At 35.5% G+C, this 25,689-nt stretch overlaps 1 protein-coding gene across 3 annotated transcripts in view; it reads left to right on the top strand.

The window, feature by feature from the left end:
• The window catches only part of CERT1 (ceramide transporter 1), a gene marked incomplete at its 5' end in the record, with an annotated part of 133,222 nt that extends 108,045 nt beyond the window's left edge, over positions 1 to 25,177 (top strand). For all 3 annotated transcript variants that reach the window (XM_082377324.1, XM_082377323.1, XM_082377322.1), the window contains 7 exons: positions 4,658 to 4,753; positions 12,253 to 12,385; positions 13,233 to 13,303; positions 16,487 to 16,615; positions 17,163 to 17,292; positions 18,524 to 18,660; positions 22,122 to 25,177. In XM_082377324.1, the coding sequence (XP_082233450.1) occupies positions 4,658 to 4,753; positions 12,253 to 12,385; positions 13,233 to 13,303; positions 16,487 to 16,615; positions 17,163 to 17,292; positions 18,524 to 18,651 (687 nt within the window). In that variant the 3' untranslated portion in view covers positions 18,652 to 18,660; positions 22,122 to 25,177. The remainder of the gene's footprint in view (positions 1 to 4,657; positions 4,754 to 12,252; positions 12,386 to 13,232; positions 13,304 to 16,486; positions 16,616 to 17,162; positions 17,293 to 18,523; positions 18,661 to 22,121) is intronic.
• Positions 25,178 to 25,689: the final 512 nt, after the last annotated feature.

Raw genomic sequence — 25,689 nt, 5'->3', positions numbered from 1 at the left:
CAGAAATTACCCTTAGCCAGATTTATTACAATATTTCTTACCTATTGCTCATTCATTTATGTATGCTTTTAAAATAGTGACTTATATTCACAATAAATCATTGACCAAACTAGATTATACTGGGAGACTTCGGTTTATTCTTAATTAAACTCCACCTTGAATTAAAATAATAAATTAACAGACTAAAAGACATCAGTACTGGTCACCATTTTCCCTTAAAATATGGAAATATACAGGCTATAAATTTAAAAAAATGTAATGGGAGCAAAAAAAGAATTTGAGCCGCTGATAGGTGCCTACGAATGAGGGCTTCAGAACCCAGACCTGGGCCTTAGCTATAGAGATATATAAAACAGCTGAAAGCCTTCGAATACAGGTGAAATATCACTGAGAAGCAGGTGTGCAGATTTTTATAAGACTGTCAAATTGTAGCTTCTTTACCTAATTTTTTGTGTAACTTTTTTGTATAAGTTGAGAATAATCTTTCTAGTATTTTTTTTCTAATGTATGATGCTCGTTATTGATCCGATTCTGTTTTTAAACTTTTGATTATTCTACTGTTTTATATTCCAGAAGAGGAAATGAAGGAAGACAACATTGAGGTCTTCAAGTATTTATTTTCCTTGCTAAAGTATTTGTTGTCATTAGCAGACTTGGGCTCTGGCAGTTAACTATTGATTAATTTGGCTTTGCTATCTACATATAAGTCTTGGCTCATGACTGTTTTGTTCTTGTTGAAATAATGGTCATAGTCCTGCTTGAGTAGGATACTTAAATGTAGAACTGAGAGATGCCCTGAAAATAACTTCAAATAAAATATGTGACTCTACTAGGAAATTAGTAGCAACACATGAATCTGTATCTGTCTGATGGACAGATGTTGGAAATGAAGTAGCTCTCAATGAAAGTCTGTAGAAAGTAGGAAAGACTTAGATTTATAAATGGATCTTCTTGGCCACATTTATTTCTATAACAGTTACCACCTAAAGATGTCACCTCAGAAATCAAAGGGAAATAAAAAGCATCCTTAGTTGGGGGAAAGAAAAAAAGAAAATCAAAGGGTGTGTAGTACATCTGTGGGTTAATATATGATGAGCATCACCATTGCAAAAACAGTTCTGCGTAAAGCTTTTTCCCACTTTTGTCCATAGTAACATCATTGTTGTGGTAACTATTTATTTTACCCCTCCCTTTTTTATTGTATCAATATAAGTAATAGAATGCTAATTTAGCAGAACTAGAAAGTAAATAAAATGAAATTACTAGATAACTATTAATATTCTTATGCATATCCTTTTTCCACGTATGTGTAAATTAAATAAAATCAGTCACATATTGATAATTACACACACCTTAGTAATTGTTTTTTTTCTACCAAAGTAGGTAATTCTATATATACTGTTTTGTAACTAGCTGTTTTGTTTTTTTAAAGCGCACATATAATTAGGCCCATCTTCCCATCAGTAAATATAGGTCTAGATCTCCTTGTCTATTGTATGGATATGCATACTAGATTTACCTACTCCCCTAATATTGAACATTTAGTTTATTTTCAGTTAGTCTCTATTATTTAATAAATAGTGCTACATGGGCATCCTTGCATATACAGCATCCTTGCATGTACATCTTTGTACACTTATCCAATTATTTCCTTAGAATATATTTCTAGAAGTAGAATTTTTAGGACAAAGGCCATGCACACACCCAAGTTTTTTATTCTTATTGCCAAACTGTTCATTAGAAAAGTTGAACCAGCTACACCCCCAGGTCAGTTTTCTTTTGCTATACTGACACTGAATATTATCATTCAGTAAATATTTGCCAATCTGATAGAATAAAAGTGTTATTTTTCTTCTTGGCTATTTGCATTTTTCAGTGAATTGGCTATTCATGTCCTTGACCATTTTTCTTTTGGGTTAACAGTAAACTGTTAATTTGTTATTAATAAATTATTGTATCCAACAGATCCTTTTATGACTGTAACAATAAGCATAGTTGTATTCCTTTCACATGGGTAAGAAAAAGAGATCCAAGCTCTGTTTGAGCCCTTCTGAGACTTCTGTTCAATACAATTTTGTTGTACCATCAAAGGACAATTTTCTTTTAAAGTTTCTATATTAATAATGTTAGAAAGGTCCAATTAGATCTAGCCTCCTAAAATGGCATACTGAGTGATTCAAATGTGAAGTGAAAGAAAAAGTAAGAATTGGAGTGCCATCACCTCTATTTCAAATCTGTTTTGTCTTCAGTTTTTTCATAGTTAATTTGTTATGAAGACTGTATGGTGCAAAAAAATCGAGGACATGATTCCTGAAATTATGCTTAGTGTAAAATTCAGCCTTTTTTTTTTAAGTGATAGATGTTTCTAGTAACATTATTTTCTAGTATATCAAATTTTGAACCTAATAAGGTAGAAAATTTGGCATACGTTTATTCTTGTCATCCAATTAATGGTCCCTAGTTTCCCACTTATTTTTGATATAGAGTCATAACTGAAAACAGTAAATGGAGCATCTTTAGATATATATCTGAAATGTGAGTGTGGTCACATGTGCCCAGGTCATTGCCCCTATAGTAACATTGGCTACTGCATATTTTAACATAAAATTCATAATAGTGAAATTTTACCAGTATCATCTTTCTTTTTAACCTTAATGTTATTACCTCGGGGAATATACCATAATGGATAAAGATTCCTTGATGAGGGCTTTGCAGACATGGTCAGTACAGTAATTGGGTACTTCGATAGTTTTGTTAATTTCCTAGGAGCACAGTACTGAATACATCTTGTTTGTTTCTCTGTTGGACTTTTTCAAGCCCTCTTAAGGAAGTAAATGAGGACAAAAGACTGAAAACTTTTCCATAGATGCAGTGGTAACTATTCTTTCATCTATCTAGCAAGACAATGTTGAATGCATTTACTGTACATTGTTTCAAACTTAAGTTACCTTCTCTCAATTTATATTTGTGGAATCTGGTTTCTTTTGCACCGAAACATAAATCAAAAACACCTTCTCATTTTTCAAACATTTGAAATAACTAATTTAGGAATAATCTCCTAAACAGAAACACAGTTACCTGCAATATTTTTCAACGAAAGAGCTTAATGGCACTAAAGTTTTTTTTAAACAGAACTCTCTTTGTTTTTTAGCAGAATAAAATCCTTAACATTCTTCTTTCACAAGTAATCCATTTAAAGTAGGGCCTATTTGGGGGAAACATTTCTTTCTGCCTCTAATCTCATAATAAATATGGGTGTTCTTAACTCCCAGTGTCGTACCTAAAAAGTACATACGTATTCAGATCTGAAGATTTTTTAAGATCTTGGGATCTAAAAATCAAAAAAGAATTTTTTCGCAATCATGATGTGATACAGACAAATGAATCAAGCCAGCGCTACTGTTGAGGCTTTATTTATGCATACTAACTGGGACTTCCTTTGTTCTTCCTCTTTTGGTAATAAAATACGTTTTGTATGTATCATTTGTAACTTGGAGTCCTACATTAGTCATCTGTACCCTCTCAAAGCAGATTTCAAAATTTTAGAGGCACAAAGGTTTTTTCCAGTCAGCCTCTGAAGTTATGTTACTTAGGAATAAATCTTTAAATTGAAGTATATACTATGCATATTTTTCAACTCTTTTCTGCCTTCTCTTAATAATATTACTAGGTAAAACAAAATTATGAGTAAAAGTTTAGAAAATAGAACTTAGAAACCAAGTGTCTATGCATAGATGGTAAAGGTGCCAGTTCCTTCAGAGATGATCTTTCTGTCACTTCACTTCAGTTCTGTTTAAAAATATGTTTCATACTAGGAAGGTTACCAAAGAACACTTAAATGAAATCTTACCAATAAATCTGATTGAGGATTCTGGGAGTGTGAACTGTTTGACCTTATTTGCTTATAAAAGATGGGTAGGGGTAATTTGATAGTTAAAAGCAGAGGTTGCAATTTAAATTCAGTAAAAGAAATTTAGTAAGAAATTTAGTTAGAAATTTAGAAAGAATGAACTATTAATAAAAGGTGATAATTTGCAAATCTTTGCGTGTATGATTATTAGCATTGTCCCTAAAAGAGTTTAGAACAATGAAATTGGAATCAAATACATAGAGGGATTGGTTATTTTTTAAGTTGGCTTATATTCATGATAAAAGAGGAGCTTATCAGCGAAATAACGAAAATCTTCTTACCTTTTTGTAGAGAAATCTTGACAAATAACGAGCTTTCTAATATCTCTATATAGTCTTAAACATAGGAACACTGGACTAGGTCATCTCTTTGTGCCCCTCTTACCCTTAATGTTCCATGATTTTATGCTTTAAGACATTATCTCCGTAAGGATGCATTTTATGATAAAGGAAGGAATAATTATTTTTTTGGTCACTTGATGCACGTTAGGCCAATATGTTATTAGAGTGAAGCACCTTCCTTCCCCGCATTTCTCCTTCCTGTCATTAACCTGGATATGATATCTGGAATGTGGACTAAAACTCTTCAACACTATATAAAACCTACTAACCTTTGTGCATTTGGTCACTTAGCTTTCTAAGAACATCATTTCTGAACTGAAGTAAACTGAATACCATTCTGTTTTAGAGATTATGACATAGCTGTTAATTGGAGGAGGATTCTTATGGCTCTATTTTTCCTTTTAAGGTTGAAGAGATGGTGCAGAACCACATGACTTACTCATTACAGGATGTAGGTGGAGATGCCAATTGGCAGTTGGTTGTAGAAGAAGGAGAAATGAAGGTAATTCCCAGTGTATTGTTGTAGGTTGCTAATTGCAGCCCTGTTGCAATCATACTATATTATTACTATTGATATAAGTAAGATAGCATTTAAAAATTTCTTTTAAATAAATTATTACATGTGATCAAAGAAGCACTAAATATTGAGAAATAAAATGTCCTTTTGCTTCCCTGGTTTAGCTTTTACATAATTTCTTTTCTTTATGATCGTAATATGAATCTGTGCACAGATCATTCTGTTTTACCTAGGCCATGGAGAAAATAGTTTGGGGGTTTCAATATGAACAGGTCATAATTAGCTGATGGCTCTCTCTTCGGATATTTCTCTCTCTTTTTTAATATACCAAATGTTGTGCCCAGATGTCACTTTTTTCCCTCTTTGTTCTGTACCTCACTTCTTGGTCTTTCTCTCACTGCATCTTTTTTTGATATTTGGACATTGGTTAGCTAATCTTGCTCACATCCCTAAACACAGAAGACATTAAGAGCAAGGAACAAGAGATTGAGAGCTGGGTTGAAAAGCAGCAGCAGCAGCATTGAACTTTGGATTACTTCATGCCCAAGGTGCTATGCTAACAGTAAAGAGAAGTTTAATAAGACTCCCTCCAAGCTGAAACTTTGGTTGGAGAAAGAGGATGTTGACATCTAAAAGATTACTTAGCTCCATTGGATAACAGTGAGTGAAAAGTACAGGTGAACAGTGGAGAAAAATTGGAAAAGAAAGAGATCTCTGATTTGAGACAGATTGTATTACACTGAGGAGCATTTGAACTATGTCTAGAAATGGAAACAAGGCTATGACAAAGGTGAGGTGAGGGCATTTTAGAAAAGAAATATAACATGAGCAAAAACTTCAAAGCAAATTTTGTATTCAGGAGTTTTGTATAGACTTTTGACCAAAATTATTCTAGCAAATGAGATACAATATTAGATGTTGGAATTTCCTCTCCTCCTGAATACAGAAGAAATTAAGAAATAAGATAGAGGAGATAGGCAAATGAGATACCAAAATGTTAGTTATAATTCTAATAAGCTGATTGGAGAACATGAAGACTAGCTGCCATGAGGTCTTGCTAATATGTTACCCCAGAATTAAACATAGTATTTTTTTTTTTAATATATTATTTATTTATTTTTGGCTGTGTCCGGTCTTAGTTGCGGCACATGGGATCTTTGTTGCAGCACGTGGGATCTTTCATTGTGGTGCACGGGCTTCTCTCTACTTGTGGCATACTGGCTCTAGAGCACGTGGGCTCTGTAGTTGCGGCACATGGGCTCTCTAGTTGAAGCTTGGGGGCTCAGTAGTTACAGCGCACGGCATGTGGGATCTTAGTTCCCCACCAGGGATCGAACCCATGTCCCCTGCATTGGAAGGCGGATTCTTAACCACTGGACCACCAGGGAAGTCCCCTAAACATAATATTTCTGACATAGCTGGATAGTCCCAGGCCTTCCCCCACAAGAGCAAGCCCCAAAAGCAGACCAGCATACATCCTGTCCACAGGAGAAAGGGTTGAGCCAGGCCTGCCTAGTTTTCCTTCTGTGCTCACCATTCAGATGTCCCCATTTCCCCCCAAGGAGGAGGAAGTGAAAGGGTGAAGAGAAACCAGGAATGATAGTCTAGATGATGGTCTTCCACGCGGAGTGAGTGGTAGAGAAGAAGTTCTCCTACAACTTTAGAGAGAGAGAAATTGGGGCTGGATTATAGGGAATATAAAATAGCCCACTAAACAGAATTTTCTGTTGTCTGTAGCAGTAGGCTAGCCATTGTACACAAAGTAACATTTTTGGTGGACTAGGCTGATAGGGATGAAACTAGAGACCAAGAAAACCACTTCAGAGAGTCAGGTATGAGGTCATGAAAGCTTACCTAAAAAAGGCATCCAGGGCTTCCCTGGTGTCACAGTGGTTAAGAATCCGCCTGCCAATGCAGGGGACACGGGTTCAAGCCCTGGTCCAGGAAGATCCCACATGCCCCGGAGCAACTAAGCCCATGCGCCACAACTACTGAGCCCACGCTCCACAACAAGAGAAGCCACGACAATGAGAAGCCCACGCACTGCAACAAAGAGTAGCCCCCGTTCGCCACAGCTAGAGAAAGCCTGCACACAGCAACAAAGACCCAACGCAGCCAAAAATAAAATAAATAAAATAAAAATTTAAAAAAAAAAAAAGGTATCCAATAGTAGAAAAGTCAAGCTTTTGGATGTCTTATAGAAGATTAGTAATAAGCTTAATAGCTACGTGAAATGTGAGGGAAGGAATCAAAAGTCTAGAGTTCCCAGTCTCCATGACTGGGAAAATATCAGTCCCAATAACGTGAATAAGTATGTAAGGGAAGGTACTTTGGAGAGAGAGATTGTAAAAGAAAAATAATGTGAAATGCCTAACAGTGTTTGGCACCATAGGCACTCCATAAATTGAGAGCTGGTTTTCCCTGTGATAACATGTTTGTTCATTTTTCAAAAGAACTTATTACAGAGCTGCCTAAAGTAGCAAACCCTCTATAATTTTGAAGTAATTAATTTTGTTCAGCAGTTTATGTATACAGTCTCAGTATTTAAAGCAAGATAGACCTTTAGGTATGCAGCCTCAGTATTTAAAAGCAAGATATCATTGATCTTTAAGCGATTTTAGCTTTCCATCATTGGTTCAACAAATAATTGAGTGCCTACTGTGTTTCAGATACTGTTCTAGATGGTGGGGATACAGCATTGAACAGAGCTGCCTTAAGTCACTGTCCCTAAGGAGATTATGTTCCAACTAGCTTTATTTGGCCTTCTTAGCCAAGTTAAATGGTCTTTGAGAATGTTCAGTAAATAATGCCTAATTTAAATTGATATATTTACTCTTTCAACAACTCACAGTAATTTAGTCATTCATCATATATGCATATGTTTCATAGTTGGTGTTTACCTTGGATTTCTAGTTTTAAATATTTTTATGTGGTAATAATTTGAAATTTTAAACTTTTTGGCAGAATATTTATGTTCCATAAGTATATTTTCTTTTTTTTTTTTCATAAGTATATTTTCATACATAAAATTCTAAAAAGCACCTAATTGGAAAACATGATTTCAAGTTTGTAGTTTTGGGGTTGGATTTTTTTTTTTTTAACATGTTTTGGTTCCTTTTTTTTTTTTTTTTTTTTTTTAAATTCCAGTCTGAGTCCAAAGGCCACCAAAGCCGGTTTCTGCTTTCCTGGAGCACCGTCTTCGGCCCCAAAGCCTGCTTTCTGTTTAGTTAAGCGAGGAGGCATTAGACTCTGTTTGGGTTCTTTTGATTTTTTTTTTTTTTTAACATCTTTATTGAAGTATAATTGCTTTACAATGGTGTGTTAGTTTCTGCTTTATAACAAAGTGAATCAGCTATACATATACATATATCCCCATATCTCCTCCCTCTTGTGTCTCCCTCCCACCCTCCCTATCCCACCCCTCTAGGCGGTCACAAAGCACCGAGCTGATCTCCCTGTGCTATGTGGATGCTTCCCACTAGCTATCTATTTTACATTTGGTAGCATTTATAAGTCGATGACACTCTCTCACTTCGTCGCAGCTTACCCTTCCCCCTCCCCGTGTCCTCAAGTCCATCTCTATGTCTGCATCTTTATTCCTGTCCTGCCCCTAGGTTCTTCAGAACCTTTTTTTTTTTTTTTAGATTCCATATATATGTGTTAGCATATGCTATTTGTTTTTCTCTTTCTGACTTACTTCACTCTGTATGACAGACTCTAGGTCCATCCACCTCACTACAAATAACTCAATTTCATTTCTTTTTATGACTGAGTAACATTCCATTATATATATGTGCCACATCTTATTTATCCATTCATCTGTCGATGGACACTTAGGTTGCTTCCATGTCCTGGCTATTGTAAATAGAGCTGCAATGAACATTGTGGTACATGACTCTTTTTGAATTATGGTTTTCTCGGGGTATATGCCCAGTAGTGGGATTGCTGGGTCATATGGTAGTTCTATTTTTAGTTTTTTAAGGAGCCTCCAAACTGTTCTCCATAGTGGCTGTATCAATTCACATTCCCACCAACAGTGTAAGTGGGTTCCCTTCTCTCCACACCCTCTCCAGCATTTATTGTTTGTAGATTTTTTCATGATGGCCATTCTGACTGGTGTGAGGTGATACCTCATTGTGGTTTTGATTTGCATTTCTCTAATGATTAGTGATGTTGAGCATTCTTTCATGTGTTTGTTGGCAATCTGTGTATCTTCTTTGGAGAAATGTCTATTTAGTTCTTCTGCCCATTTATGGATTGTGTTGTTTGGTTTTTTGATATTGAGTTGGATGAGCTGCTTGTAAATTTTGGAGGTTAATCCTTTGTCAGTTGCTTCATTTGCAAATATTTTCTCCCATTCTGAGGGTTGTCTTTTCGTCTTCTTTATGGTTCCTTTGCTGTGCAAAAGCTTTTAAGTTTCATAAGGTCCTATTTGTTTATTTTTGTTTTTATTTCCATGTCTCTAGGAGGTGGGTCAAAAAGGATCTTGCTGTGATTTATGTCATAGAGTGTTCTGCCTATGTTTTCCTCTAAGAGTTTTATAGTGTCTGGCCTTACATTTAGGTCTTTAATCCTTTTTGAGTTTATTTTTGTGTATGGTGTTAGGGAGTGTTCTAATTTCATTCTTTTACATGTAGCTGTCCAGTTTTCCCAGCACCACTAATTGAAGAGGCTGTCTTTTCTCCATTTTATATTCTTGCCTCCTTTATCAAAAATAAGGTGACCATATGTGCATGGGTTTATCTCTGGGCTTTCTATCCTGTTCCATTGATCTATATTTCTGTTTTTGTGCCAGTACCATACTGTCTTGATTACCGTAGCTTTGTAGTATAGTCTGAAGTCCAGGAGCCTGATTCCAACAGCTCCGTTTTCCTTTCTCAAGATTGCTTTGGCTATTTGGGGTCTTTTGTGTTTCCATACAAACTGTGAAATTTTTTGTTCTAGTTCTGTGAAAATGCCAGTGGTAGTCTGATAGGGATTGCATTGAATCTGTAGATTGCTTTGGGTAGTATAGTCATTTTTCACAATGTTGATTCTTCAAATCCAAGAACGTGGTATATCTCTCCATCTGTTTGTATCATCTTTAATTTCTCCTATCAGTGTCATATAGTTTTCTGCATACAGGTCTTTTTTCTCCTTCAGTAGGTTTATTCCTAGGTATTTTATTCTTTTTGTTGCAGTGGTAAACGGGAGTGTTTCCTTAATTTCTCTTTCAGTTTTTTCATCATTAGTGTATAGGAATGCAAGAGATTTCTGTGCATTAATTTTGTATCCTGCTACTCTACCAAATTCATTGATTAGCTCTAGTAGTTTTCTGGTAGCATCTTCAGGATTCTCTATGTATAGTATCATGTCATCTGCAAACAGTGACAGCTTTACTTCTTCTTTTCCAATTTGGATTCCTTTTATTTCTTTTTCTTCTCTGATTGCTGTGGCTAAAACTTCCAAAACTATGTTGAATAATAGTGGTGAGAGTGGGCAACCTTGTCTTGTTCCTGATCTTAGTGGAAATGGTTTTGGTTTTTCACCATTGAGAACGATGTTGGCTGTGTGTTTGTCATATCTGGCCTTTATTATGTTGAGGTAAGTTCCCTCTATGCCTACTTTGTGGAGGGTTTTTATCATAAATGGGTGTTGAATTTTGTCGAAAGCCTTTTCTGCATCTATTGAGATGATCATATGGTTTTTCTCCTTCAGTTTGTTAATATGGTGTATCACATTGATTGATTTGTGTTTATTGCAGAATCCTTGCATTCCTGGGATAAACCCCACTTGATCATCATGGTGTATGATCCTTTTAATGTGCTGTTGGATTCTGTTTGCATGTATTTTGTTGAGGATTTTTGCATCTATATTCATCAGTCCTATTGGCCTGTAGTTTTCTTTCTTTGTGACATCCTTGTCTGGTTTTGGTATCAGGGTGATGGTGGCCTCGTCGAATGAGTTTGGGAGTGTCCCTCCCTCTGCTATATTTTGGAAGAGTTTGAGAAGGATAGGTGTTAGCTCTCCTCCAAATGTTTGATAGAATTTGCCTGTGAGCCTTCTGGTCCTGGACTTTTGTTTGTTGGAAGATTTTTAATCACAGTCTCAATTTCAGTGCTTGTGATTGGTCTGTTTATATTTTCTATTTCTTCCTGGTTCAGTCTCAGAAGGTTGTACTTTTCAAAGAATTTGTCCGTTTCTTCCAGATTGTCCATTTTATTGGCATATAGTTGCTTGTAGTAATCTCTCACGATCCTTTGTATTTCTGCAGTGTCAGTTGTTACTTCTTTTTCATTTCTAATTCTATTGATTTGAGTCTTCTCCCTTTTTTTCTTGATGAGTCTGGCTAATGGATTGTCAATTTTGTTTATCAATTTTGTTTATCTTCTCAAAGAGCCAGCTTTTAGTTTTATTGATCTTTGCTATTGTTTCCTTCATTTCTTTTTTATTTATTTCTAAGCTGATCTTTATGATTTCTTTCCTTCTGCTAACTTTGGGGTTTTTTTGTTCTTCTTTCTCTAATTGCTTTAGGTGTAAGGTTATGTTGTTTATTTGAGATTTTTCTTGTTTCTTGAGGTAGGATTGTATTGCTATAAACTTCCCTCTTAGAACTGCTTTTGCTGCATCCCATAGGTTTTGGGTCGTTGTGTTTTCATTGTCATTTGTTTCTAGGTATTTTTTGATTTCCTCTTTGATTTCTTCAGTGATCTCTTGGTTATTAAGTAGTGTATTGTTTAGCCTCCGTGTGTTTGTATTTTTTACAGATTTTTTCCTTTAATTGATATCTAGTCTCATAGCGTTGTGGTCGGAAAAGATACTTGATACGATTTCAGTTTTCTTAAATTTACCAGGGCTTGATTTGTGACCCAAGATATGATCTATCCTAGAGAATGTTCCATGAGCACTTGAGAAGAAAGTGTATTCTGTTGTTTTTGGATGGAATGTCCTATAAATATCAATTAAGTCCATCTTGTTTAATGTATCATTTAAAGCTTGTGTGTCCTTATTTATTTTCATTTTGGATGATCTGTCCGTTGGTGAAAGTGGGGTGTTAAAGTCCCCTACTATGATTGTGTTACTGTCGATTTCCCCTTTTATGGCTGTTAGCATTTGCCTTATGTATTGAGGTGCTCCTGTGTTGGGTACATAAATATTTACAGTTGTTGTATCTTCTTCTTGGATTGATCCCTTGACCATTATGTAGTGTCCTTCTTTGTCTCTTGTAATAGTCTTTATTTTAAAGTCTATTTTGTCTGATAAGAGAATTGCTACTCCAGCTTTCTTTTGATTTCCATTTACTTGGAATAACTTTTCCCATCCCCTCACTTTCAGTCTGTATGTGTCCCTAGGTCTGAAGTGGGTCGCTTGTAGACAGCATATATACAGGTCTTGTTTTTTGCATCCATTCAGCCAGTCTGTGTCTTTTGGTTGGGGCATTTAATCCATTTATATTTAAGGTAATTATCAATATGTATTAACATGTTTTAAAATATATCCTCTAGGTATACAGAAGGGAAGTAGAAGAAAACGGGATTGTTCTGGATCCTTTGAAAGCTACCCACGCAGTTAAAGGTGTTACAGGACATGAGGTCTGCAATTACTTCTGGAATGTTGATGTTCGCAATGATTGGGAAAGTAAGCTGCCATTATTAACATATTTTGATAAAATTATTAGTTTGAATTTAATACCAAATCTAACCTGGTTTTCTACATCTGATCTATGGTTTACAAAGTCAATATAGAAAATATCTGGAGAATCGTGTAGGGAACTGATAATACCTTACATTTAAATAGAGCTTTTCACTGTACAAAATGCTTCTCAGTAAGTTATAGCATTTGATCTGCTACCTCAATAATCCTGTGTGATAGGTAGGTAATAAAGTAAAATTCAGATAGCTCAAGTGACTTGTCATAGAGCACAGAACTAATTAGTGGAAAAGCCAGGACTAAAATAAAAGATTTCTGTTTTATCATCTTGTCTTTTCCTAGACTCTTTTGTTTCCATGATAAATTGTAGATGAATCCTGCTGTGGTTTGTTTAGAGTTATTTGATCCCCTCAGGCATCGAATTTCATAAATATGGGTACTTCTGAACAACATGTTTATCAATGGCAGTTTGACACTCTCACAAACATAGTCACCTAAACCTAAGTAGAACAGCTTATTCAGCTTCAATAAATGAAGGATTATAGGGAGGGGAGGGGTCATAGTGTTAGGGAATAATTTGTGCCCTAGTAATGAAATGGTGATTAGAATTGGTTTCTTGCAGTGGAAGCTAATGAGATTTCCTGGTGATTAGGTCTCACAGCCACCATCTATAGCCCTAGTACTAAACCGCTTTCCATTTGGACTTAGCCTATGTAGGGCAGGATCCTGTTCATTTTGGTATAGTGTCCATTTGTAATTGACTTTCTCAGTAATCACATTCTGGGAAAAGGTAATATATCTTTTTTGACTACTAACATTTTTTTCTTCATTGCAGCAACTATAGAAAACTTTCATGTGGTGGAAACATTAGCTGATAATGCAATCATCATTTATCAAACGCACAAGGTAAATATCTTTTCATCCCAAAAGGATTCCAGCATAGTTCAAACAGAGATGTATAAATTCTCTAAAGTAAAATTTGTGAGGAAATTAAGTGCCACAAAAGATTTAAAGACTTTATTAATAATTCATGAATTTCATGTATTTGAAAGGTAATTTCAGTTCATTTAAAGCAGAAATGGGTGAAAATAAGAACCTGAGAAATATTCAGAAACAGTGTGTTTGACAAAGATATACAGTTAGTTATGCAAACTTTAAGTCTAGAAAAGAAAGTATGAAAATCCACTTAAATGTTTTTCTAGCATCTAGTCTCTAGAGGAGATAGATGAATTACCAAATATGAAAGTGAATCAGTTTCCTGTGAGAATAATAGAGAAATGCGAAGTATGTTATTAGTCTATGTTAAGACTCAGAAGTAAACGTGATCTAAGTGGATTATCTGACATCAAGGGAAAATTGCTGAGCATCAGCTATTGAGAGGATGGTCATACACCAGAGCACAAAGAAACATTGTCATTTAAATTGGTTGCCTTTCACTTCATTTCTTCCTCTGTTAATATAGATATTTAAATTATAGAATATTTCTCTTATCTTCTTCTGCTCTGTTTCCTTTCTGAAAATTGCCAAATATTATATTGAATAAACAATAATAAAATAAATTAAAAATTTGTAGAGATCCACCAAAAACAATATTGTATGTTATATAAGAAACATGATAATTCAGTAAGTACTTCATTTTTCTTTTTTAAAATAATTTTTAACTGAGCTGAATATTTGAAAATATTTTAGGTTTGCTGTGTATACTTGAGCTCAGTCTTGTCATCTGAGGCATCTTATATTTAATGACTATGACCTAGGCTTCCTTTTACATGACAGCTACTCAAGAAATATATAACAATGAAGATTCTGTTTCAACCTACTGATTTAGGGGGGGTCTAAAGCGAAGTCTAAAATTTAGTAGACTTTAAAATATTAGTTGTCCTGTAACTTGCAATGAAAATAAATGACCAGTCATTTAGAATCAGAAGACTCTTATTCTGTGAAGATAATTGATCCTGGAAAATGGTCTGCTGAAAGTACTTCACTTGGTAAATAGTAGATGGAGGGGAGGAATATATAGGTTATATTAGGATTATTTCTGGAAAAATAAAACTAAAAATTATTAAAATAATGTACTTTATATGTAACAAAATTTAAGTTACAGTTGTAATTGTTTGAATAAATGAATTGTCCTGGCATAATTTTTTCAACAAAATCCAATAACTATACAACATCTTTCTCTTTAAATTTGGCTTCTTTTATAATATGGTCTTAAAAAGGGCTACTCATCTCTTGATGTTTGTCATTCTCACTCTTTAAATTTCTGTCTTACCATCATCCTTGTGGATTTGCATCCATTAGTTCTAATATGGCCACATTTTGATTTATTACTGTCTTCACATACATTTGCCCAGTACTACTTTCATCAACTTAATGAAATTTTGTATCTTTAAAAGATGAACCATTTCACTTTGCAAATGTTTTGTGTTGTATTGACACTGAATTGTTGGCGATTTATTAAATTCAGCAATCGGGAAAGACCCTGTACGTATTTTCTCTCATTTAGAAGTGTATAGTCCTGGGGCTTCCCTGGTGGCGCAGTGGTTGAGAATCTGCCTGCCAATGCAGGGGACACGGGTTCGAGCCCTGGTCTGGGAAGATCCCACATGCCGTGGAGCAACTGGGCCCGTGAGCCACGATTATTGAGCCTGCGCGTCTGGAGCCTGTGCTCCGCAACAAGAGAGGCCGCGATAGTGAGAGGCCCGCGCACCGCGATGAAGAGTGGCCCCCGCTTGCCACAACTAGAGAAAGCCCTCGCACAGAAACAAAGACCCAACACAGCCAAAAATAAATAAATAAATAAATAAATAATTTTTTAAAAAGTACATAGTCCCAGTTTTCAGAGACCTAGGTTCCATGTCATTCCAACAGTATGTTGGAATGCATACCATGAAGTTGGAAGATTAAATTACTGGTTTGGAATTCTTTAAATATGATTATGATATCAAGGAGCATCCTCTTTCCCTAATATATTTGCTTTTAAAATCTTTGCTCTGAACAGTTGAAACAGAGGTTTAATACTATACTTAAAATTGGATTAATGGGGCTTCCCTGGTGGCACAATGGTTAAGAATCCGCCTGCCAATGCAGGGGGCACGGGTTCGAGCCCTGGTCCAGGAAGATCCCACATGCTGCGGAGCAGCTTAGCCCATGCACCACAACTACTGAGCCTGTGCTCTAGAGCCTGCGTGCCACAACTACTGAAGCCTGTGTGCCTAGAGCCTGTGCTCTGCAACAGGAGAAGCCACAACAATGAGAAGCCTGCTCACTGCAACAAAGAGTAGCCCCCGCTCGCCGCAACTAGAGAAAGCCCACGCACAGCAACGAAGACCCAACACAGCCAAAAATAAAAACTATAAAAAAAAAAGTGGACTAATGGCTGTGGGAGGGGCTAATGCGGAGTGATTGCTTAATGGATACAGAGTTTCTGTTGGGAGTGATGACACATTTAGAACTAGATAGTGGTGGTATTTACATAACATTGTGAATATAGTTAAGGCCACTGAATTGTATACTTAAAAATTATTTATGGCATTTTATGTTATGTATATATTACCAAATTTACAAAGAAGGAAAAATAGGGTCTTCCCTGGTGTTCCAGTTGTTAAGACTCCTCACTCCCAATGCAGGGAGGCCAGGGTTGGATCCCTGGTTGGGGAACTAGATCCCACATGCCTGCATGCCACAGCTAAGACCCGGAGCAGCCAAATAAATAAGTAAACATTTAAAAAAGAAAAAAAAAAGAAATAGCAGAACATTATTCCTTTAGTATGTTCTTCAAAGCCTTTAACTCAGTGTTCATAATCAATCCTTTGGTGGGTGCTTTCCATTTAAAATTTGACAGATGTTACCTTAAACAAAGGCATTTATTAGTTTTACACCTGTTTCTTTGTTAGTTCCATATTATATATGAATAAAAAGTAGTTCAAATTTTGGGGACTTCCCTGGCGGTCCAGTGGTTTAAGACTCCGAGCTTCTACTGCAGGGGGTGAGGGTTCAATTCCTGGTCAGGGAACTAAGATCCCGCATGCCATGTGGCGCAGCCAAAAAAAAGTTCAAATTTTCAAAAGATTTGTACTTCTTCCACAGAGAGTGTGGCCTGCTTCTCAGCGGGACGTATTATATCTTTCTGCCATTCGAAAGATACCAGCCTTGACTGAAAATGACCCGGAAACTTGGATAGTTTGTAATTTTTCTGTGGATCACAACAGTGCTCCTGTAAGTACATTGTATAAATGTGTATAATTGTACGATACAAAGCTAAATATACAACACAGGGCAAAAGTGATAAACGCATACCACACATACAGAGATAATTGACTTGAAAATGCTTCTTAAATTTTTGTTTATTAAAGTTGGCTTCTTGGAAGAGTATAGCCACTGTGTTATCTGAGGGCAACAGTCATGGCCATGAGCATCCCAGCAGGGTTGTTTTCCTTTCCTCCTGAGGTTAGATGAGACAGCTGAATGGGTAGTATAGGTAGGCTACTTCTCACAGTTGTCTCTCAAGCCATGATCAACTACTGGCAAAACCTCTGTGGTTTCTACCTCGATTTAGCTCCTTTTACTACTTAAGAGGGGGGAAAACCATTCCTGGTGTCATATCAACTTGGCATGTATTCTTTATTAGTGCTTATGAGATTTTGTTGGAGATGTAGATGAGTTATGGTTTTGGTTAATCTAATGTAGAATTAGACCAGAAGAGGTTACAGAATACTGGGTATCTTCTACACTGGTGTTTTGTTTTTATTTTTTGTTTTGGCAGCTAAACAATCGATGTGTGCGTGCCAAAATAAATATTGCTATGATTTGTCAAACCTTGGTAAGCCCGCCAGAGGGAAACCAGGAGATTAGCAGGGACAACATTCTATGCAAGATTACATATGTAGCTAATGGTATGTATTTTGGTTTTGTTTTTGCTACTTTTGGTAATATGGATGTTTTTATTGTGATCTACATGATAACTGACAGTTTGGATAAGTACCATTTACAAATGTCTTTTTAGTTTTTATCCTTTAAATTTAGTAATTTTTAATTTGGAGAGATGTATATCAAAATTATCGGGAATCTTTCAGAATATACATGTCTGAATAACTGCTGTATCAGGAATTCTGAAGCTGGGGCTGGATAGGTAAATTTTTAAACTTCATCTTTAGATCACTGTTACATATTATTGGTTTTAAGAACCGTTTTATTAGATATTTGCCTAATAGAATATGTGTAATTAGGAAAATAAGCAACAGTGAGAAAGAAAATTAACACTTCTTTTTTTCCCCCAAATTTTCAAAGACCATTTAGTGATTTAGAAAAATGTTTACAACATAATGTTAAGTGGGGTGAGAAAAAGCATATAAAATACCATTTCAATAATTTTTAAAAGAAGAAAAGAATATATATATGAAAAGTTGGAAAGAAATACAACAAAGTGTTAATATTGAATTGTTGCTTGGTTGTTGGATTACTGGAAATAGTTTTCTTCTTCTTTTTTACTTTATAATTTTGGGTTTTTTGTGTCTTTTTTTGTTTTTAATTGAAATAATAGTTGATATAAAATATTATGTTAGTTTCAGGTGAACAGTTCTTTTTCTTGTTGTCAGGCTTTTTAGTTTTCTGAATCTTTGCTCCCTGCTTCTTTCTTAGTTGCTAGTGACTTACTTATTTCACATTGGCCTACTGCTGGACAGCCCTGTTTATCACTTGTTATGGTTCCTTGCTACACCTGTTTCCTACCTGCAGTAGTTACTGGAGTCCCTCTAATCAAACTTTCAACCCTTCTTTATACAGGGCCATCACTGCTAGTATGTTTAAAGAGACAACTATGCCTGAGCAAGTTACTATTTGATTATAGTAGAGTTCATTGAATCAATCTGCCTTAAGTAACCTAAAGTGTTGTTATACTAATATTTGCTTATAATTTAAGAACATTTTAGAACAGTAATAAATGCTTTCTTATTTGTTATCTGTTCTCATCTGGTGGTTAGTACAGTACTAAGGACTGAGTGGTCAAGACTTTTAAGAGATGCTTTTTCAATGTGAGGAATTTTTAAAAAACAAAGGAACAAAATGAGTGCGTTATGCGTATTTGGAGAATTATCTTAACAGTTTTCATTTTCCTTTGTCTCACAGTAAACCCTGGAGGATGGGCACCAGCCTCAGTGTTAAGGGCAGTGGCAAAGCGAGAGTATCCAAAGTTTCTAAAACGTTTTACTTCTTACGTACAAGAAAAAACTGCAGGAAAACCTATTTTGTTCTAGTATTAACAGGTACTGGAAAATATATGTTATTCCTTTTTTTAAGCTTTATAGACTAACATGGCTCTGCAGACATTACAAGTTAGTTAATTTTTGAAAGTAGTTTCTTTTACATGATGTTTCCAGATGTGAAGAGTTGTAGTTTTTATACCCTTTAAAACTTAATTTTTCATTATTTTTTCTGATTATGTTAGATAATGATTGCTTAATTGAAGGAAATTTTAATATTATAGAACTATAAAATTTCAGAAGTACAAATCCCCTATGTTTCTCCCTTCCCAGAAATTAGTGTTAGGTTTGTCGTATATTCTTCCAGACTTGTACATATGAATTGACATATATCTAGTAATTTTTTTTTCAAAGCATTATCTTGCAGCTTTCTTTTTCTACTTAATATATCTTGACTATTAGTCCATATAAAGATATGAGACGTACAAAACCATCTCATTCTTTTAACATCTGTTGTATAAATGTTGCAGAATTTATTAACCACTGTCCCATGTTAATGTCTGGTTGGTTCCATATTTTTACTGTCAAATAATGCTGCACTGACTATTTTTGTACAAGGAGCTGAACTCTTTAATTTTTCTTAAATAAGTGACATGTTAACATGGTTCAGAAGTCAAAAGTATGAAAAGATACGCAGTAAAATTCATCCCCCGTCCCCTGCTCACCCAGTTCTGCACCACCACACTCGCCCCCCACACACACGCACACAAGTGTATAGCCGCTGTGAGTAGGTTCTTGTGTCTTTCCAGAGATGTTTCATTTTCACCTGAATAAGCAAATACAAGTGTATTCCTCCCACACATACACTTACAGTTATTGAAAAAAATTGCATACTCTACACAGGGTTCTGCATCTTGCTTCTGCATATGCTTTATCTTGAAGGTCTTTCCGTATTGGTGCAGAGCTGCTTTATTCTTTGTTTATGGCTATGTAGAATCCCATTTGTATGGATGTACACAATTTATCTAACCAATTCTCCATTTGTAGATGTTAAAGTTGATTTTAATTTTTGCTAGAGCACACAGTACTGCAGTCATATCCATGTGTCATTTTGTATGTGGGTAGATTACTAGATGTGACACTGCTGGCACTTCTGGGGGGCTTGTGCATTTGTAATTTAGATATTGGCCTCTGTAGAGTTGGTATTAATTTACCATCTCACTAGCAATAACATGTTGGAGTGCCTGTTTCTCTGACCCTCTCACACAATGTATGAAATAAAACTTTCTGATTTTTTTCCAACTTGATAGGTGAAAAATACTCTCCCAGTGTAGTTTAAATTGTAGTCCTCTTGGGAGTTCCCTGGTGGCCTAGTGGTTAGGATTCCAGAATCCCTGGTCGGGGAACTGGGATTCCACAAGCCACGTGGTGTGGCCAGAAAACAAAACTGTAGTAGTTCTCTTGTTACAAATGAATTTGAGCATCTTTTCATCCATTTGAGAACCATTTGTATAATTCAATTTCTGTGAAACTCTGAGTGTTAACATTTAAATTTGTAATAGATATTACCAAAGTATAATTCACAAGCAGTAAGTATTTATGACCATCCTCTCATGCTCACCTACATTGACTGTTAAATCATTGGCTGAGAAGTTTATATTCTTGAGTCAATTTCTTTAGATAAAAATAATATAGTTAATAACCATATACAGTTGACCCATGAGCGTCGTGAGGGTTAGGGGCGCTGGCCCTCTGCACAGATGAAAATTGAGTATGACTTACAGTCCGCCCTCCATGTCCTAGGTGCCTCTGCATCGAGGACTCAACCAACCCCAGATCGTGTAGTACTGAAAAGAATTTGCATATAAGTTGGATGTGCGCAGTTCAAAGCCATGTTGTTCAAGGGTCAACTGTAGTGACTATACTTTTAATTAAGTCTGGTTTCTGATAATGTTTATAGTGTGCTATTTCTTAAAAAAAAGACCTCAAAGCCTAAATTTATTTTCAAACAGTAACACAAGGGTTAGTGCATTGATGTCCCAGATATGTAGCTTTTCCCAGGAAAACAGGTTACATGAAAATGTTAAATAGGTTCTAGTCTTACTTCTCTGAATGGTTAGTGTTTGGGACAAAGCCTGACCTTTGAGGGATTCTCTTAAAGCATAAATGCACTGCCAAAATGCACTATTTTTAGGATATCTTGTACTTTAGAATTGTTATGGCTCGATCTGGACACATAACTTCTTATTGATTCTGTCACTGCATTGTATTTATCAAATAAACCTGATGCCACATGATGGCAGCAGGCTTGTCACCTTACTTAGCTGGGTGTCTCTCCCCACAGCCTTAAGATTTCTAGAGTTGCTGTTTGCTCAAACCAAGACCAAGCTTGCAGCTGTATCTGTTTTCCCTCTTCACCTCTACCTTCAGCCTTGCAGAGAAGGGTAGAAAATATAACTGGGTATTAAGCAAAAGAAATCAGAATGCAGTTATATAATAAAACATGCTCTCAACTATGTTTGAGAAGAATAATTTTGAAAATATTTGCAAAATACATGCTAACATGTCCACAGCATTTGCCTCTAAACTGTTGGATTTGGGGCATTGTTTTATTGACTGACTGTGTGTGCGCCCACGAGTGTACACATTCTTCTTTTGTGGACCTAGAGGGAAGGGCTCGAAATCCTTGGAAAAGAATTCATCTTAGGGGAAGGAGATGGTAGCATTGTTTGTGGACATGTGTGTGTGTGTGTGTGTGTGTGTGTAAAGATAGAACTGGAAAGACTCACTGGCCAAAACTTAGCTCTGGCCTTTGAGTCCAGATTGAGCTTCTTTCTGGCAGAGAACCAAATTTTCATTTACCTAAAGTAAATCTTCATTTACCTGAAGTAATAACTGTTTCATAATAATTTCAGAAGATGTATGTATGAAGTGGATCCTAGCACTGAAACCTTAGGAAAGCTAACATTCTTAATTTTGGTGATGGAGAAATAGTAACTTTCAATAGTGTGTATCATCTTTAGAGAAATTCCATAAAGAGTTAATGAGGCCCAAAGATATTTAAAACTTAGTCAAAACTCTTAAACTCATTTGACACAGTATTTCTTAAGATAAGGCAGACCTCTTTCCCATAGCCTAAATAGATTTTTAAAATTCCTGATAAATGATATTGTATAGCATAGTTTTTATTGAACACTAAGAAGAAGGAAATTCCAGTTTATGGGATACAGATCCAGAACCTCTACTTGATTCCCTCTTTGCTTCTTGTAGCACATTGCCCTTTTTAGTTTTTTCTAACTTTCGAAACATTTCTTATACCTTCTATTCCTTTCTGAGGATAAATTTCAAATATGTAGAGTGAATAATTTTATATTCTTAAAGGTGAAAAATCCTTAAAATATAAGCTTCGATAAAGATTCTGTGCATTATGAGAATTCAGAAGGTAGGAGTCTGTTCTGGTCGTCCTGCAGCAGCTGTTAGTGATACAGCGCTGAATGTCTTACCTGCCATTTTCTTCCCTGCAGCGACTGAAGCAAGGCTGTGTGACATTCCATGTTGGAGGAAGAAAATTAAAAAACAAAATTGAATGCTCTAAGCTGGAACATAGGATCTATAGCCTTGTCTATGGCCCAACACCTTGGCCTTGTGTACAAAAGTGAAGAAATACTGCAATAGCAGAGCTGAACATCTTAACACTAGCTGTCTTCTGCTAGATCTCCTCGCTCAGCATATAACTATAAATACATGTAAAATTACATGTATATGGCTATATTTTTATTTGCTTGCTCCTAGAAGAGAAAAAAAATCAACTTTGAATCACAACTAGGAATCGATGCTTTAATTTTTGGAAACTTTTTCAGAATTTTTAATTTACTATGGTTTGGCCTAAGATCCTCAGTTGTACCAGGCTTTGTGCACAAAAGATAAAAGCACAAAAGTTGGACGCACGTGGGGCATGTGCTTTCTGTGCACCAAATTTCTGGATGGGGTTCTTTTTTTAGGCCTACAGTCAAATCTGTGTCCAGAATTTTTTGACTTTTTTGCTTTGTATAATCATAGAATTCATTGCTGCTGATTTCTATAATAATTCATGTTGTCATGTAAAGTGTCTCTTAATAACTGAGGGCTGTCAATAACCTGTGATTTCGCCTTTTCTATAGTCTTACTCCCATGAAGAACTTTGGTTCTGATGGAGAAAGAGTGAAAAGCTTTATTTTTTTTTCCAGATATCTTTATATTTCTATTGTATTTTTAGTTGTGTACTGTGTGCTACAGATTTTTTTCAGTTTGTTACAAACACAATTTGGTAATTTCTAAATTGGTTCTGCCTGCCTCCAAACAGAAACATCTGTACAACCTTATAGGCATAATCTACTTTCTGGTAAAACGGTCAGAATAAAATGAGCTCATGTTTTCCTGAAATTTGTGAGAGGATATACGGTATTACATGTTCCAGCAAATCTCACTATTTGAGTTTGGCATTTGATTCTATATTTCTAGTATTCAGTAACACGTGTTTGTTCTTCTAATTTGGGTCAGTTTAAAAGATACGTTGCAAGATATGCATAGAAAATGTGGGCACCGCTCCTGTTTGCCTCTTGATCAGAAACTTCAGCAGGGCAGTAAAGAAGTCCTTGTGATTCAAACTGAAATTCTTTCTTTAGTTGCTGTAAGAAGTTAAACGTAAAATACCTTTTTTAGTTTTAGGCCCCTTTGAAAAACCCTGAAACATGGAGCAGAGGCAGGGAATGGTACTCATTGAAGTAGAAATGACTGCCCACTTCAGAATCTTCACTGTGTTTATACACAAATGTGCTTACGTAAATCAGAGGCATTTTGTAGATGCTTTGCTGACTTGTTCATCTCTATAGAAACACAGAAACCAGACCCATTTTGTAAAGCAGAAAATCATGTCACGTGGAACATGTCCTGTATATATTTCCTACATGGTAATGGAGTCTTAATGATAAATGCAAGGTGATAATTTAATGATGGGATTAGTCTGATCACTTAATATACACAATCCTGGAAGTGAATTACTTGCATCAGATAAAGTGGTATTTATTAGTCTGTACAGAGAGGAAAATACATATAAAACATATGCTTACATTACATGCACGCAGATTTCATGCTCCATAAATCTTTTCTATTTTTTAATTTACCTTTCTCTAAATGATGTGCATGGAATATGCCTTATTACAGAAAAATACTATTCATAATTTGACTACAAGGAAAAAGTGCCTACATGGTGGTAATGCTAGTTTAGGCAAATTATCTTATCAGTTTACTACATCACCAGTTAACATTTTATATTGTGATGTTTAAAAAAGAGAAGTTTATACCTCAAATGTGTATTTTATTTTACAATCAGTTGCGGGATTAGGGTTGGGAGTATGGGAGGGTTGGGGAGGGAAGGTTTATTCACCATAGCCACTGATGGGAATCTTCAAAAACAATTCTATATGCCCACTATAAATGTTTCTCTGTTTGCCATTTCTGGTACTATCATGACTAAATTGGATAGCTTTATTTTACAAAGGTATGGAAAGTTTACAGAGCAGTGTCTAAATCTACATTAGTTGCATTTGCACTAAATGTTAACGATATACTTTTGCAATTCTGTAAATAAAATGATTACAGGAAAAATATTTGTATTAAAAAAAAAGAAGAAAAGAAAAAGATAATTGCACTGGTACTTCACTAGGGTTAATCCTGCCCAACCAGATTTAGAAATGAGTTGGGGAATATGAAAGGAGTTTAAAAGAGATCAAAATTTGGAGAGGTACTAGACCTTTAGACAGCATTCAGACCCTCTAGAATTATTTCCATAAGGCTAATTCCTACATATTGAATATACATGATGTTTTCTCATCCACAGTTATTTCCTACTTCTCTTCCCCAAGCAAAAAAAAAAAGTTATCATTTTACTCACTTTTCTACTCAGTTACTCTTTTGTACTGTGATAGAAACATGAAAAATATTGGTGATGAGGGGTTTTGTCCCTGAGTGCCCACTGTACAGTTCAAGAGAGCACAGTATTTCACTTGGAATTCAGGGCTCCTGATTTTGAGGTGGAGGGTGATCATAGCAGCTCTTGATTTGGGTTCGCCACAGGGGTAGCCAGACCAAGGAAGAGGATGACTGGGAGGGATGTAGGAATACAAAAGAAGGAAAAGGAGGAATGGGATTCCCATTTGTTCAGTTTCATCAACTAATTTGTACTCCTATACAACATCAGTGTCAATTGCTATTGAGAAAATTTTAGTTGGGCTGAGCTGGTTCTCTTGTGAAATTGTGCTGATTATCTTTAAGCTTATCAGTTGTTTGTCCAGTTAAACACTTTCACCAGTATTTGATCCAAGTTGTACAGACAGTGTATTTGGATTATTGTCATTGTTCATCTACAGACTCAAAACATAATCATTTTAAAGTACCTTGGGAGTGTGTAGAGTGTATTCTAAATAGCTTTATGATCCTGGTGATGTTTTTAAAAAATAATAAAGTTGGATCTTCCATGTTACAATCACAAAATTAAAACCAGTATTTAAAAGTGGAAAAGTATTAAAATATTATGGACAAATGTGCTGCTTGATTGTTTTTCTTAACCCCCAGGTACTGCCCTACATAATTCTCTGAGTAGTTAAGAGCTTGAAATACTCCAGTTCAATGTTCTTCAAACTGTATGTTGTAACCCGGTTGGGCATCAAGAAAGCTACTGAGTTGCAACCTAAAAAAATTTTAACAAAGTAGAACAGAACGGAATAGATCAAATACATAGGATGTAATAAAGGTAAATATTTTGTGAACCTTTTTACATATATATGCGTATGTATGTATATGCATGTATTGTATATACACACACAGACGTGTGTCTGTGTGTGTGTGTGTGTGTAGTAGGTTACAGTTTTAAATGATTTTTTTTTTTTTTTTTTTAACCTATGGACCCTGGTCCAAAAGTTTTTTTTCAGTTGCTAGAGAGTGAAGCCATATGCAACTGGGTGTTTCTAAAACCCAGCCAGTCATACACACATGAAAGTTAGCTATATGCGTTTAACCATAAAAAAATCATCCCTCATTTATTTAAATAACATG

Source organism: Balaenoptera borealis, assembly GCF_965194805.1.
Source record: "Balaenoptera borealis genome assembly, chromosome: 2".
Classification (NCBI taxonomy): domain Eukaryota; kingdom Metazoa; phylum Chordata; class Mammalia; order Artiodactyla; family Balaenopteridae; genus Balaenoptera; species Balaenoptera borealis.
This window is presented reverse-complemented; position numbering and strand designations above follow the sequence as displayed.